At 42.9% G+C, this 16,485-nt stretch overlaps 1 protein-coding gene across 7 annotated transcripts in view; it reads left to right on the top strand.

The window, feature by feature from the left end:
- PIP5K1B (phosphatidylinositol-4-phosphate 5-kinase type 1 beta) overlaps positions 1–16,485 on the top strand; it is a 179,673-nt gene that overhangs the window by 37,499 nt on the left and 125,689 nt on the right. For all 7 annotated transcript variants that reach the window (XM_036330908.1, XM_036330905.1, XM_036330907.1 and 4 more), the window contains one exon: positions 5,468–5,598. In XM_036330908.1, coding sequence (XP_036186801.1) covers positions 5,468–5,598 — 131 coding nt within the window. The remainder of the gene's footprint in view (positions 1–5,467; positions 5,599–16,485) is intronic.

Raw genomic sequence — 16,485 nt, 5'->3', positions numbered from 1 at the left:
ATAGCGGGTGTGCGTAGACGGTTAGTGTTATTGTGACTATCATCATCAGCTCCTCTTTCAAGTATTTCTCAGCTTCAGTCAGATTCATCTCCAGCTGAGAAAATTCAGACAGCTGAAGCAGTGTGCAGCAGGAGAGCACTGACCTGAGGCCTCCCAGGTCAGAGGGCCGTTCCCGGTTCTATCACACACGAGAGAAGGAATTTAGATCAAGTTAATCTCCCAAAGCCACAGTTTCTTCATCCATAAAATGGGCATTATAAACCCTACTTCTGTCACAACTGTGATCAAATGCAATCATTAAAAAATATAGTGCTTTGAAAAATAGACTACATTACACACATGCAAGCGGACATTCATTTACCTCTTAGAATTACCATCATCCCTGAACAAGTTTGGGTTAGGAAAGAGGATCTATGGAAGTAAATGTTTATGGTTTGCTTTTGTGATATTATGTGGTTTTCTCTTGAAGTATCAGGTGTCTTAGAGGTTTTTCTAATATCCAAGCTTGTTGCCTCCACTTAGCCCTTGAAAAGTCCTGAATCAAAAATAGACTGTTTTGCTATGTTCTGAAATCTAGCGCTATATGTTGTAAGGGTGTCAAAGGACCCCTTTGGGAAGATGACCCGGTCTCAGTTCTCTGAGAGCCTATGCAAAGCCATGCAGAGAAAATTGGAAGGGCTGAGCGTGTGTGGTGTGTGTGAAGCTGTTGATTCGCTAAGGACTTGCTGGCCTGCTGGTGGGTCTCCCTGAGAAAAGAGGAGAGGGCTAGTGGCTCAGAGTTTGCAGGGAAAGAACTGCTGGTTCTAAAGGAGCAACCACCGGCAGTACGCAGAAGGTTCTTGGTCATCATCATGACTTACTAATCTGCTAATCAGAGACACTCCAGGCGGCGGCGGTTCGGTTTTAGTTCTAAAGCACGTCTTGCTCAGGAGAGGCTGTGGTAGGAAATACTGCAGCCTCGCCCACCTGCCCGCCTCGGGGAACTGTCAGGTGATGGGACCTTTACTCCTCTGACTCAAGAAACCACATGCACAATGAGCACAGCCAGACACTGCCTTGAAGTAGGCAAGATGCTTTTTAATGTCGCCCCAATGCACCGATGCTTAAGCATTTACTTTTACACAGAGACGGGGAGAAGGAAACCTCCAGGTGCCGTTCCTCCTGTGGCAGCGAAATACCTTCTTGTGTTTATACCTCCCTGTGTTACTGGCAGTGGCATTAACAGTGGTGTCCATGCTGGGTTACCAGGTGGCTTACAGGTTTTCCTTGGACTTCCCCGTGGTTGCATATGATTCGAAGCAAATAAAGGATTTTTATCCCTACTTCATCAAAAGGAATGGCTTCACCACGCTGCTACCTTTGCTGAGGTCAAGCAGCTAGGCTTTAAGGAGAACTTCGACTTTGATTCTAGGCTCATTTTGGAAAAAAACACACAGAAGACAACAAAACGATGTGTAAACAGTGTGGGCTTTGCATCCAGACTCCACCACACACTAGCAATGCAAATGGGGTGAGTTGCTTAACCTTGCTGGCCTTAAATCTCCCACCTGTAACATGGTGTGGTAGTTGCTAATTTGCAAGGTCCTTGAAAGGGTTAAGTGAGTTCAGAGGTTCTGACAGGCTGCAGTGCGCCTGTGTATCACTTGAACTCCAGAGCCAGACTCCCCAGGTCTCAGTCCCACCTCTACCTCTGCACTGTGTGACCTAGTATAAGTGACTAGCCCTCTCTGAGCCAGTAAAATGGAGATGATAATAGTACCTACTTCAGAGGGTCATTGTGAGGATAAAAGACTTCATCTAACCAAAAGCACTTAAAACAGTGCCTGCCCCTTAGTAAACACTGTATAAGTATGTGCTATGATTGTGATAGATTGTGATGACAATTGTGGTTATCCATCAAGTGTCCGGCACAAATGGTTGATCAAAAAGGATTAACTGTTGTTGTTTTTTGCAATTCCTATTACTTCTCCCATCAGAGCACTTGAATTTTAAGGAGCCTGAAGGGAAAAGCAATCGTATTACAAGTCTGGTTTTTTGTTTTAACTAAACAGATGTCAACAGGGTCCTTTCCAAAATCTTATTCCTTCCGGAACTCAAAATCTGATCTTATACCACAGGAGAAAGGCGGTTTTCTCTCTCAGTGCCCCTTTTTAAAGCAAGAACAGATTCCTGAGCCTCACCCCACACCTTCTCGGTGAGAAATTCTGGGGCTGCACCCACCGGTCTGGTTTTGGTTTTGGTTTGGTTTTCAATGCCCATTGACTGTTTTTGTAAGTCTATTTTTTGGAGTAGTGTAAGTTCACAGAAAAATGGAGAGGAGGGTACAGAGATTTCCCATCTACCTTCTGCACATGCACAGACTCCCCCACTATCAACACCCCCCACCAAAAGGGTGCATTGGTTACAATTGATCACCCAAAGTCCCTACTTTATACTATGGTTCGCTCTTGGGTTGTACATTCTGTGGGTTCAGACCAATGTATACTGATATGTATCCACCATATGGCATCACACAGAGTATTTTCCTGGCCCTGAAAATCCTCTCTGTTCTGCCTAATCATCCCTCCCTTGCCCCACCCCCTGGCAACCACTGATCTTTTTACTGTCTCCATGGTTTTGCCTTCTGTCTGTTTTAACAAGCGTTCCAGTGAGTCTCATGTTTTCTAAAGTTTGAAAACACAAGATATAGACTCCTACAACCTTGACTACTTTCTATTGCTGGGGGTGGTGGGGGCATCAACAAAGACTTGGCTACTCCATCTGTTTGGCAGGTGTTCCGGCCCAAGAAGTGTTAAATGACTGAATTAAGCAGAAATAGAGAGTCAGGTGGGGCGTGGGGAGGGGAAAGCAAACTTGGAGAGTGTGTGAGGCTATTGATAGGTCTGGAACAGAACGTTTTGGAGTTGGGTCGTCTGGAAAGTACTGATGTCACATCTTGTGCCGTATTGCTGGAGTGATGGATAGGAGGAGAGAGGCCTTTTGAATTTTTATGAGAGCTTAAAATGAAAATCATGTCAGCCTTCAGAAGTCAGAGCTGTTGGTACAAAAGGTCACCCATGCCAATTGGTGGCATGGCAGAGCTCAGCGAGGGAGTATTAAAATAGCAAACTTTTTTCTTTTGTTTTCTTTTTTTTTTTTTTTTTAAAGCACCAGTTGCACTATGGTTTGAGTCTCAGTCTTTTGCCATCTTGCTGTCCCCAGGATCTTAAGTAAAAAGACAAGTGAAAAGAGAAAACCACCAAGACAGTTTTCCATCTCCTGCGGGGAGGAGGGAAGGTAGTTGGTGGTTGTCCTCAGACTTAGGGCTATGGAATATTTGTGGTGGAGGAAGAAAACAATTAAATGGTGACTTCATGGGAAAGTGATAGGGGGGTGACTAAGCGGGACAGATTGATCGTGGCCATTTCCGGTGACGTCAGCACTTATTGGGGACCTAAGCCCTGTGCTAGATGTGGTTGGTCTGGGGTTCAGTCTTGGGTGACTGAGGCTTCTAGTGCCTTAGAAAAAGAAACCAGTCTTGGCGGTGGGGTGGGAAGGTTGTACAGTGATGGCGAACCTATGACACGCGTGTCAGAGGTGACACGCGAACTCATTTTTTTGGTTGATTTTTCTGTTAAATGGCATTGAAATATATAAAATAAATATCAAAAATATAAATCTTTGTTTTACTATGGTTGCAAATATCAGAAAATTTCTATATGTGACACGGCACCAGAGTAAAGTTAGGGTTTTTCAAAATGCTGACACGCCGAGCTCAAAAGGTTCGCCATCACTGTTGTAAGATATTAGTTTTGGTTTGTATATACTGGATGTGTGATGATAGAACAGCATCCAAATAGACTTAAAGGGCCTGAGAGTCATATGCATTGAGACAGTTTTTGAAGCCATTAAGAATGGATTGATTATCTACATAATTGAGGAAATCTGAGGGTCAATAATCAAACCTTTGGGGAGGCTGCAGTTATAGCAAATAGAATATGAGAAGTCAGTGAAGGAATGAGCCCACCAGAAAAGGTAAAAGTTGTCCCCAGACCATGTTCTGGCATAGAAATCAAGAGGATACATTTTTTTTTCAAGAAGAGAGATAGGTTCTTCGTTAAAAGTGTGAAGAAAGAAAAACAACGCGTGTGTGTGTGGGGGGGGGGGGTTGCTAAGTAAAAATGTTAACTCAAAAAGAAAGTGTTGTTTTACAAAATAGATGATTTGTTATATTCACTTGAGTCAGGGTTTCTTAACCTCAGCACTGTTGATGGTTGGGCTGGATAATTCCTTGTAATGAGAATCTGTTCTGTGCATTATAGCATGTTTAGTAACATCCCTGGCCTCTACCCACTGGATGCCAGTAGTAAAACTACCATCACCAGTTATGACAATCAGAAAATGTCTTCAGACAATGCAAGATATTCTTGGTTGAGAACCACTGATTTAAGTATTAATTTAGCTCCCTCTGTATACATAGTACTACATTAGTCACTGCAAGGCATAGAAATATGATACCCTTTCACCATTAAGAAGAATGCATTCAAATATTCTTTATCTATTATGCTGATTACAATTATATATACATATAATCATATACACACGTGTATATATACACATATGTGACAATAATTCCTCAAGTTAACATTATGTCAATTTAATTATGGAATGATATTGGAAAAGTGGTACTTTGGAAAGACTGGTGACCCAATGCTATGTGTTTTATCACAGATCAGTGTAGGAAATTTTGATTGTGGATCCATATCAATGGCAATATTAGTAAGCAGTTTCCAAATTAAATTTTGTGTATTTCTAAAACTCAAATTACTTTGTTGTTCTCTCACTTTTTATGAGATAAAATATTCTTCCTGATCCATAGGTATGTTATAGAACTTCTGAATTTTAAAAATTATGAGTGTACCATTTATCTTTTGGTAGAAATTATGGTGCTACCTACTGAAAGTGTTCTGGCAAGTTTCAAAGTTCTCAATGAAAGAAAGATGGATATTTGGGACTATAATTTGACTTTAAAAATATTGGTAGGAGCCCTAACTGGTTTGGCTCAGTGGATAGAGCGTCAGCCTGCCGACTCAAGGGTCCCAGGTTCAATTCCGGTCAAGGGCATGTACCTTGGTTGCGGGCACAAACCCAGTAGGGAGTGTGCAGGAGGCAGCTGATGGATGTTTCCCTCTCATCGGTGTTTCTAACTCTCTATCCCTCTCCCTTCCTCTCTGTAAAAAATCAATAACATATATTTTAAAAAAATATTGGTAGGAAGGATTACCACAAAAATAATTTCATGCCAAGAAAAGTCCTTGGTGTTGGGAATAAGCTCTCCATCAAAAGAAGCAGCCTGTCATCTCTCCAAGCCTAGCTTCCTCATTGCTTAGGAGCACAAAAGAAAACCTAACTCCTTTTTTGCTGCTGGTAACATTGAACAAGGCCCCGACTATTGAGGCTAATCCTGGGACCCGTGTTTGCTTTGCAGACTGCATCATCTGCCATCAAAGGTGCTATCCAGCTGGGAATAGGATACACAGTGGGTAATCTCACGTCCAAACCAGACCGAGATGTTCTCATGCAAGACTTCTACGTGGTGGAAAGTGTGTTCCTGCCCAGGTAAGAAGATGTATTTTGTGTGTGATATTTCATGCTAAAGAACCCTCCTCGCGACACCCCACATTGAAGACTTTTTGCCAGTGCGCACGTAAAGCGGCGCAGACCCAAAGCAGCCCAGCTGACGGTTACTTTCTGCCGCATCAGGGGGCCTGCGTTTTCTCTATGGAGATGGGAAGCGGGTCTCCTCCTGGGCGCCAGTTGTCATTAGCTGTGATGTTGCCTGAAGGACCGAAGGGAGAAAGACTGGGAGTCAGTGGGAAAGAATGCAGCCAGTACAGAGTAATGTCTGCGAAGGTTTAGAATAAGAGGACGTCCGAGAAGCAGCAGGCGGCACCAGGTTCTTGTTACCCCTAATTTAAAAGGGGGGCTGGGAGGACCCACACTTAGGCATGCATCTGAGTCCACTCATTTAGCTGCTTTTGTAACTCAACTCGTTCCACTTAATTTCCCTCAAAAAAAACTGATGAGGTTCCCAATATTTTGATACCGTATTTGCAAAAACACCCACGTTACCCATACATGCTACCTTAACTTAATTGTATCGGGGGAGGGGATAATCAATTCAGCAAATAATCTGAGTTTGGATGATGGTGATGGTTGTACAACAGTGTTAATGTACTGAATGCCTCAGCACTGTGCACATGAAAATGGTTACAGTAGCAACTTTATATTGTGTCTGCTCTACCAAAATAAAGTAAATAAACCAAAAATTTAAGTCCAGTACTAGCTTAGTCTAGGAAGAGAAGTAATCATTATTAAATTGGAAATGTCACCACTGCTGACAGGATTTTTTTAATATAAATATTTGATTCTAGATACAACATATTTTCCTATTATAATGTTTCTGCTTTTACCTAAATATGTCTTACTCGTGGTCTAGCATGTTTTGGGGATTGGAGGTAATTATTTTGTGTTTTGGTTCTATGAGGATTGACTTATCAGGCACATTTCCTTTTTTAAAATATGTTTCTTCAAAATGAGCCACTTTTGTTATTAATGATTACTGGACTTGTATGAGAATGACTGGGTGAAACTTCAGCTCTCAGTGTTCTCATTACCTTACTTTTTAAAAAAATCTCCAGAGGATGCCCAGCCGGCATGGCTCAGTGGTTGGGTACCGACCTATGAACGAGGAGGTCACGGTTTAATTCAAGGTTAGGGCACATGCCCAGGTTGTGGGCTCAATCCCCAGTGTGGGGCGTGCAGGAGGCAGCCCATCAATGATTCCTTCTCATCATTGATGTTTCTATCTCTCTCTCCCCCTCCCTTCCTCTCTGAAATCAATAAAAATATATTGATTTCAGAGGAGTGCTACTTACATTTATCTGTATGTCCAGGTGCCAACTGGCTGGAAGTAACACCTGTAGGTGACTGTGCCCACCTAACCACAAAGGGGCCCATAAATACTGAAAGTCAGGTATGAATCCAGACAGACTCATTTTGCTTCAAATGCTCTTGGTTGAAGAATAAAGTTGATCTATCAAAATTTTTGGAGTGTGCTCTTCTAGGGCCCCTTAGCAGGTGTGAGAACTAGTTTCCATAGAGAAAATGGACAACCCCAAGGCCTAAGATATAATCCTGTTTGCTTATGACACTGCTCTTCTTTCTAGAGCTGGAAATTGTTCCATGTTTTTGTTTTTAACAGTCTGTTTGTCACTCCAAAAAAACAGTGCATGAACTACATACTTTGATATAACTTCGGGAGGTCATGAGTTTACCTCAACCTTTTGGTATGACCTGTTAGACCCATAATTCTTATAAATGTGTTCTCAGGATGTTCGAGCTCTCGGGATCTTCCAGGGCCTTTTCCCAGCCATGTCAGTCTTTTTTTTTCTTCAGCTACAAAGAACACGGGGAGCAGAGGCCGTTTGTGGGAGGGTGGCTGGCAGTGAGTTCAGGGGGGTGGGAGCAGGTCGCTGAAGATGGTTCATAAAGAAGGACAGGGTGTTCCATCATTGCTCATCTCTTCTTCTCACAGTGTCCAATCAACAGAGCCAACCATTGCTGGGCACTGGGGAAAGCGTGGGGCAACATGTGGTCCTCAGACCTGCAGTATCAGCATCACTTGGAACGTGTTAGAGATGCAGGTTCCTGGGCTCCACCCCAAGTCAGCTGACTCAGAAACACTGGAGGTGGGATCCAGGAATCTGCTTTGATAGTCCTCTAGGTAATTAAAAGTCAGAGAACCACTGGCCTAGACATTACTTTCAATTTGAAGGTATAATTTTCCTAGTAAATAACAAAATTTGTTCTTAGACTTATTACTTGTAAGAATCATGTAATAAAACTCCATGATTTTAAAATTAATCTTAAATATTAAAATTATGTCTATTTAGCAACTAAATTATACATGACACTGTATGAGATACTTTACAATAAGGAGCACATAAATAAGGTCTTCATAGGCGCTTTTCTCATAATTTATTTTTCAGTTACAGTTGACAAACAAGGTTATATTAGTTTCAGATGTGCAACATAGTGATTGGACATTTCTGTTACTTACAAAGTGATTACCCCAATAAATCTAGTACTCATCTGACACCATACATAGTTATTATTGGCTTTATTCCCTATGCTGTACTTTACATCCCCATGACAATTTTTATAACTGGAAATTTGTATTTTTTAATCCCTTCACCTTTTTCACCCATTGCCCCAGCCCTTCCCATCTGGAAACCATCAAATTGTTCTCTCTCGTGTGTGTGTGTGTGTGTGTGTGTGTGTGTGTGTGTGTGTGTGTATGAGTTTTTTCTGTTTATTTTATTTTTTAGATTCAGCCTATAAGTGAAATCATATGGTATTTGTCTTTCTCTATCTGATTTATTTCACTTAGCATAATATCCTCTAGGTCCATCCATGTTGTCACAAATAGAAAGATTTCATTTTTTATGGCTGATTAATATTCCATTGTGTGTATGTGCGTGTGTGTGTATGTATGTGTGTGTGTGTGTGTGTGTGTGTATATATATATATATATATATATATATATATATATATATATGACATCTTCTTGATCCATTCATCTATTGATGAACACTAAGTTGCTTCCATACTTGGCTCTTGTAAATAGGGCTACAGTGAATATAGGGGTGCATATATCTTTTTGGATTAGTGTTTTGGATTTCTTCAGATAAAATACTCAGCAGTGGAATTGCTGGGTCATATGATTGTTCTTTTTTTTTTTTTGAGGAATCTCCAAACTGTTTTTCCATAGTGGCTGCACCAATTTACAATCCTACCAACAGTGTACAAGGGTTCCCTTTTCTTTACATCCTCATCAACACAGTTGTTTGCTGATTTATTGATGGTAGCTATTCTGAAAGGTGTGAGGTGATATCTCATTGTGATTTTAATTTGCATTTCCCTGATGATTAGTAATTTTGAGTATGATTCCATTTATCTATTGGCCATCTATCTGTCTTCTTTGGAAGTCTATTCAGGTACACTGCTCTTTTTTAAATAAGAACGTTTGTTTTTTTGGTATTAAGTTGTATGATTTCCTTACGTATTTTGGATATTAACTCCTTATCAGGTATATCATTGGAAGATATTTTCTCCCATTCGGTAGGTTGTCTTTTTGTTTTGTTCATGGTGTTTTTTTTTTTACTGTGCAGGTACTTTTGAGTTTAATTAGTCCCATTTATTTATTTTTTTTCTTTTGTTTCCCTTGCTCAAGGAGATATTTTCAAAAAACATTGCTAAGAGTGATGTCAAAGAGTTTACTGCCTATGTTTTCTTCTCTTTTTATTGTGTCAGGTCTTACATTTAAGTCTTTAATTCATTTTGAGTTCATCTTTGAATGTGGTGTAAGAGTGGTTAGTCTCATTTTTTTTGCATATATATGTCCAGTTTTCCCAATACCATTTGTATATTCTTGCCTCCTTTGTCATAGATTATTTGACCACAAGACCGTAACTTGTGATTATATCAGCTAGTCTATAGTAAAATTTATTTTGTTATATGTCAGGGCCAGCCTGACAGGTTGAGCCGGGCTGAGGCAGGGAGGTGGGAACTGAGAAAAGAAAGACAGGAAAGCGGGATCGGGAGGACTGCAGCTCTCGAGGAACTGAAGCAACTTTATTAGCCACACAATCCTATCTATACACAACACACTGAATAGGAGATCTGTCAAGAGGAATGTATTCTTTGTTCCTCTTAATCTCTAAGGGAGAGATAGAACAGAAGGACAAGTTCTCAGTACAGCATATCTCAGTAAATAGTTACAGACTTCTTGGTAAGCCATGAAAGGCTGTTCTCATTCTACTGATAATCGCCATCCAAACAAGTCTGGGAAAACTGTGTGGGTAAGGGTCCCAGCCTTGCTAACCCCTTTAGGTGCAAGGACCTTGCCAGCTTACATCTGGCCCCCAACAGTTATACATCGATCTCAGCAATTCCAAGAACCTATCAATGATGTTAAGGGAGGACTTACTGCATCTCCTTTGCAGTGATGGTGAACCTTTTGAGCTCGGCGTGTCAGCATTTTGAAAAACCCTAACTTAACTCTGGTGCCGTGTCACATATAGAAATTTTTTGATCATTGCAACCAAAGTAAAACAAAGACTTATATTTTTGATATTTATTTTATACATTTAAATGCCATTTAACAAAGAAAAATCAACCAAAAAAATGAGTTCGCGTGTCAGAGGTGACATAGGTGTCATAGGTTCGCCATCACTGCACTATACAATCAAAATGCCACAAAAAATGATGAATAAATTCAGTGTCATGATTGTGGCAATGGTTTCACTGGGGTATACACATGACAAAATTCATGAACTTTATTGTATGCCAATTATATTTTCACAAAGCTGCCCTATCCACCCATACTCTACACTTGCCTGGGGAGGAGCATGAGGGGAGGTGGGGCGGACTGGCTCTTGTTGGAAGTGACTGAAGCGTTCTGAAGCCTCTGGTGAGTCCGTCCAGGTCATGGAGGGAACGCATTCCTTAGGGCGCCTTGAGATGTTTTCATCACTGCTGCTGTGAAGCTGCAAAATCCGTTTCCCTTAGCAACCCAGTGTATTGTGTTATTTTTTATTTATTTATTCAAAAATGAGTCAAGGTTATTTTTAGGTAATATGTACTTGGTCTACAGGTTACTTCATTTTATGGATGGAAAAAGCTCTGGACCTGATTAAGATTTGAAGAGGGATATAAAAGCTCTGTCAACAATTTGGCTCTGTGCTTTTCCAAAATTACCAAGTAGATGAGTAGAGAACCATGACCAGATCTTAATATTTTGACCCCATTTCTGTGCTGTGATCATAAATTCAAGATTGCAGATACATTTCCATGTGCAAGTAAGATTAGGAGGAAAGGATGTTTCATAACATTTGTACCATGTTTAGATATTTGGTATTTGCAACAGAGGTGGCAAAGGGAGGTAAGGTTTATAAGTACCAACTATGCACCAAGCATAGCTTAATTGATATATATTACATAACATATAATACTTAATGTTGTTAATTACCATTCATCTTTACCCCCCAAAATTTACATATGAATTAACCAAGGCCTTGAGATATGAAGTGGCTTAATCCAGAGCTATACAACCAATAAATACATGGTAAAGCCAGGATATGAAATTAGGGGTGGCTGGCTCTAAAGTTTTGTTTTTCCCTGCACTATGGCAATAAAGCACAGGAACAAAATTCCTGCTTTTTTGAATCAGAAAAAAAATCCATCTTTTACCTTAGAATTGTGACCCTAAATCTGCCTCTCCAGCCCCTTGACCAGCAACTCTGATCCCTTCCTCCACTCCCCTGCAGGAGGTGCCATCACTGCCTTCTCCGGGGTGGGAAATATGGTTGGAATGCTGGCAGTAAAAGTTACATATCTCTCAGTTTTCAAAAATAATTATCTAACTGAAGAATTTCTAAAAATTCTCCTGCCTTGTAAACAGAATTGAGCTTGATATGAGGATGCTTGCAGAAAATGGACTGCCCCTAGAGTTGGGGGACATGCTGCTCAGGATTTATTTGAATAACTAGGGAGTACCCTCACTGGGAGAGAATTCCGCAGAACTACTGTGAGAGTAAAACGTTATTCTGAATGCCACGCAAACGTATACATCAAAGGTTTATGTATTTCCAGACATCAGTGCTAGATGTTACGGTTTTGACACACTAGCCAACTACCTGCCTGTCAGGTAATGCTGACATAAACTCATCCAAGAATTGTATGTATCCCATGGAGCCAACACACTACAGCCCACAGCACAAATTCGGCTCTTTGCCTCTTTTTGTTAATAAAGTTTATTTGGAACACAGCCACATCCAGTCACTTACATATTGCCTGTGGCTGCTTTTCCACAACAGCAGACTTGAGTAGCTGCAACAGAGACTCTAAAACAGGGGTCCTCAAACTTTTTAAACAGGGGGCCAGTTCACTGTCCCTCAGACCGTTGGAGGGCCGGACTATAGTTTAAAAAAAACTATGAACAAATTCCTATGCACACTGCACATACTTTATTTTGAAGTAAAAAAACAAAACGGGAACAAATACAATATTTGTATTTGCATGTGGCCCGCGGGCCGTAGTTTGAGGACCCCTGCTCTAAAAGATCGCCACTTCCCTGCCCCGATCTATACAGACATTCTGTACCAAGTTTTATATATATGTGGATAGAATACAAAACTGTCACAATACTCTTCTCAGGATTAAGTGAGATAAGTTCCTATCGCTGGGCAAGCCAATAATATGATGTCCCTTCAAGTCAAAACCCTTTTAAGTATTTGCTCGGCATATGTAGTGGAGATGGGAAGAAACTGATTTCCTAGCAATAAAAGTTATGTATCTCTTCCTTTATTTCAAAATAAAAGATTTATTGCAAGTACCAAATATTATATAACATTTTGCCTTATTTGGAATTGCCTTGAAAGCACAATTTCCTGGTATGGTAACAACCACTTGGGAGGTTTTAACATTTAAATAATCAGTGACATACCATGTAATACAGTGACACCCGGAATACATTATTTTGTTTCGGAATTTAAGCTGTTTTCAGCTGCCAACTTTGTTGTAAATCCTCACATGAGGATATTTTTCCATTGACTTTTAGAGAGAGTGGGAGAGAGAGAGAGAGAGAGAGAGAGAGAGAGAGAGAGAGAAACATTGATGTGAGCAAGACACATGGATTGGTTGCCTCCTGCACACGCCCTGACCAGGGCCAGGGATCAAGCCTGCAACCAAGGTATGTGCCCTTCACTGGAACTGAAACTGGGACCCTTCAGTCCGTGGGCTGACACTCTATCCACAAAGCCAAACGAGCTAGGGCTCAGCTACTGACTTTTAAAGACTACTGCCTCCTGTCGAACAGGCAGCTCAGCGGAGGAGGGGTTGGCACCAGCAAGGAGTATGTCTCTTGTTTTGCTTTGTTTTTCCATCCAAGAGCACTATCTAATTTGGCAAAAGAGAGGACCAATTTCTATTTCACTGGTTAAATAGAGTCATGTGGAAACGAGAAGATCTCCACCTTGCCTGAATTGGCAGGGGCTGCTCTGGTGTGGATCTAATTTCCCAATCTTGTTTGTTCCTGACCACATTAAGCCATTACTTTCCCTTCCTGGGCTTTGATTTCTTTATCTGCTAAAGGGGAAATCTCAGATGGTGGCTAATGTCTCCTCAAGCTTCAACACTGTAATTCTAAGCATCCATTGCCATTAAGAAATGTGTATTTTGGATTTACAGCAAGCACTGGCTTTGGCCTTAAAAATTGAACTCTGGCCCAGCCGGTGTGGGCCAGTGGCTGAGCACTGACCCCTGAACCAAGAGGTCACAAGCTCGATTCCTGGTCAGGGCACATGCGCAGGTCGCAGATTCGACCCCCTGTAGAGGGCATTTCTCTCTCATCGATGTTTCTATCTCTCTCCCTCTCTCTCCCTCTCACTCTCTAGAATTATTAAAAGCATTTTTTAAAAATAATTGAACTCTGTTCAGAAAAGGTGAATATCAAAATGCCAGGGTCAGTCCATGGTCAAAGTTGGACTGCTTCTTGGTGAAATAAGAGAGAAAAGGACAGGATAGAGAAAGTGCTGTTCTTTAGTCAAAGTTTCTTCCTCTAATGGCATTAGCAGACCCTTTCCTTTATAACGTGATAGGGATAGTACTGTGTGTTTGCTCAGTTGTGTAGGTTCCTACTTGGTAACATAGAGTTGGAAATTTCATGCAGTCTCCAAATTTTTATTGTTGGAATTGTACCAGCTCATGGGAGTCGGACATCTAGAACCACCGCTGAAAACCTCCCAGCTGAAATTTCCAAAGCCTCTAAATTATGTTAGGAGAGAAAAGTAGATTTTTCCCCCTCAAACCTTGCATAAGCTCATTGATACCAATCTGAACCTGGGAAGAGGTCTGCTCTTCCGGAGACTTGACTTTTGCTGAGTAGGTCTAGGTGCTGGGCATAGTCTTCTGCTGAAGACCAAGTGCAGGCAAGAGAGCCCCAGGGTCTTCAGTGGGACCCTTCCTCTGGCAGCAGACTCATGTTGATTGCAGTTGTTTAGCTGCCCTAGCTAAGCCGTCTCCCCATGTGCTGAGGAGCCTCAGTGTTGGACATCTGTGGCCAGTACCCACGCCGCAGCCAGTGGTTCTGCCAGAGCGTCACCTCAGGAAGCCCAGGTTGGTGTCTGCTGGCCGATCCTCGCCGGGCCTGCTGGTTGGTTCTGCTCTTGTGCATTGTAGCTGCTGACAAACTCCAGCTGGAGCCAACAGCCCCATTAATTTTCATTTCCTTCAGGAAAGCTTCAATCATGTCAGGCTGTATTTGTTAGTCACTGGAGCAGCTTGATGCGCTGAAGCAACCCCTTCTGCTGTGGCACCGAGCGTGCAGTGCTCTGTGTGTGTGTGTGTGTGTGTGTGTAAGGTTATGGCTTTTAATCCTCACTTTTAAAATGTTCCAGTGTAGTGAATAGTAATACAGAGAAGGGTTTATCCTCATGATGCTTTTAAAAGGAAGACTGGAAAGTGTCACTTTGGTCTCCGTGCCCTTTTTACCCAATGTTATCACTGTTCCTAGGGGCATGTTTATCCTTCAAGGATTTTTTTTTTTTAACCATCACCGAGGATATGTTTTTATTGATTTTGAGAGAGAGAAAGAGAAAGAGAAAGAGAAAGAAAAACATTGATGTGAGAGAGAAACATAGGTTGGTTCTCTCCCAAACACTCCCCAACCAGGGATCAAACCCACAACCTAGGTATGTGCCCTGACTGGGAATTGAACCTGCAGCCCTCTGGTGTACGGGATGACACTCCAACAACTTAGCCACTGGGCGAGGGCATCCTTCAAGGATTTTTTTAGACATATACCTGCCCAAAATATATTTTTTCCTTGCCACACACAGTATCTGCATCATGCTTTTTTCACTTAATTTATCCTAGAGATCTTATCATGTCATTACGTATTAAGCCTCCTTGTTCTTTGTAAAATATCTACATAGTATTCCAGTGTATGGCGAACCATAATTAATTTGACCAGTCCCCTTGTGAGAGACATCCAGGTTGCTTCCAACCCTTCGTCCTTAGAAACAATGCTGTCATAAATAACCAGACACACATGTGTGTCCATGGCCTACTTTATCTGTGGCATACAGTATAAGCATGCATTTGCTGGAACAAAGAGTTATGCACAATTGTAATGTTGACAGGTTGTGAAAATATCCTCCATAGGAAAAGTATCAATTTCCCACTAATGTTTCAGGGTTCCAGTTTCCCTTGAGCTATCCCACAATTTTGGATTTTTGTTAATCTGATAGGTAAAATGGTCTCTCAGTGATATTTGATTTTCATTATTTTATTATTAACTAGAGGCCCAGTGCATGGATTCATGCACTTGTGGGGGGCGTGACCTGCAAGAATCGGCCCGCTGTGAGAGTGCCACCCATCCTGGTCACCTGAGCGGTGCTCCCACAGTGGGAGTGTACTGACCACCAGGGTAAAGCTCCTGCATTGAGCATCTGCCCCCTGGTGGTCAGTGCGCGTTATAGCGACTGGTTGACCGGTTATACTGGTCATTCCACCATTCAGTTGCTGGGCTTTTATATATATACTAGAGGCCCGGTGCACAAAAATTTGTGCACTCGGGAGGGAGGGGGACCCTCAGCCCGGCCTGTGCCCTCTCGCAGTCTGGGACCCCTCGGGAGATAACGACCTGCTGGCTTAGGCCTGCTCCCGGGTGGCAGAGGGCAGGCCCAATCCCTAGGTGCAGCCCCCGGTCGGGCTCAGAGCAGGGCTAAATGGGGAGTTGGGGCGCCGCCCCGTGTCATGCACAGAGCACGGCGGATTGGGAGGTTGCAATGCTACCCTCAGTCACGCTCAGGGTAGGGCCGATTGGGGGGTTGGGGCACCGCCCCCTGTCACACTCAAGGCAGGGTCGATGGGGAGGTTGTGGCACCACCCCGTCAGGCACAGAGCAGGGCCAATCAGGGGGTTGGGGCGCTGCCCCCTGTCACTCACAGAGCAGGGCCCATCAGGGGGGTTGGGGCTCCGTACCCTGTCACGCACAGAGCAGGGCAGATCAGGGGGTTGGGGCGCCGCACCCTGTCACACTCAGGGCAGGGCCGATGGGGAGGTTATGGCTCTACCCCGTCACACACAGAGCAGGGCCCGTGGGGGGCGGTTGGGGTGTCGCCCTCTATCACCCACAGAGCAGGGCCGATCAGGGGGTTGGGGCGCCGCCACTGTCACACTCAGGGCAGGGCCGATGGAGAGGTTATGGCTCTACCCTGTCACACACAGAGCAGGGCCCATGGCGGGGGGGGTGGGGGTTGGGGCGCCGCACCCTGTAACACACAGAGCATGGCTGATCAGGGGGTTGGGGCACCGCACCCTGTCACACACACAGCAGGGCCGATCAAGGGTTTGGGGCGTCGCACCCTGTCACACACAGAG

The sequence above is a fragment of the Myotis myotis genome, unplaced genomic scaffold (assembly GCF_014108235.1).
Source record: "Myotis myotis isolate mMyoMyo1 unplaced genomic scaffold, mMyoMyo1.p scaffold_m19_p_12, whole genome shotgun sequence".
Taxonomy (NCBI): Eukaryota; Metazoa; Chordata; class Mammalia; order Chiroptera; family Vespertilionidae; genus Myotis; species Myotis myotis.
This window is presented reverse-complemented; position numbering and strand designations above follow the sequence as displayed.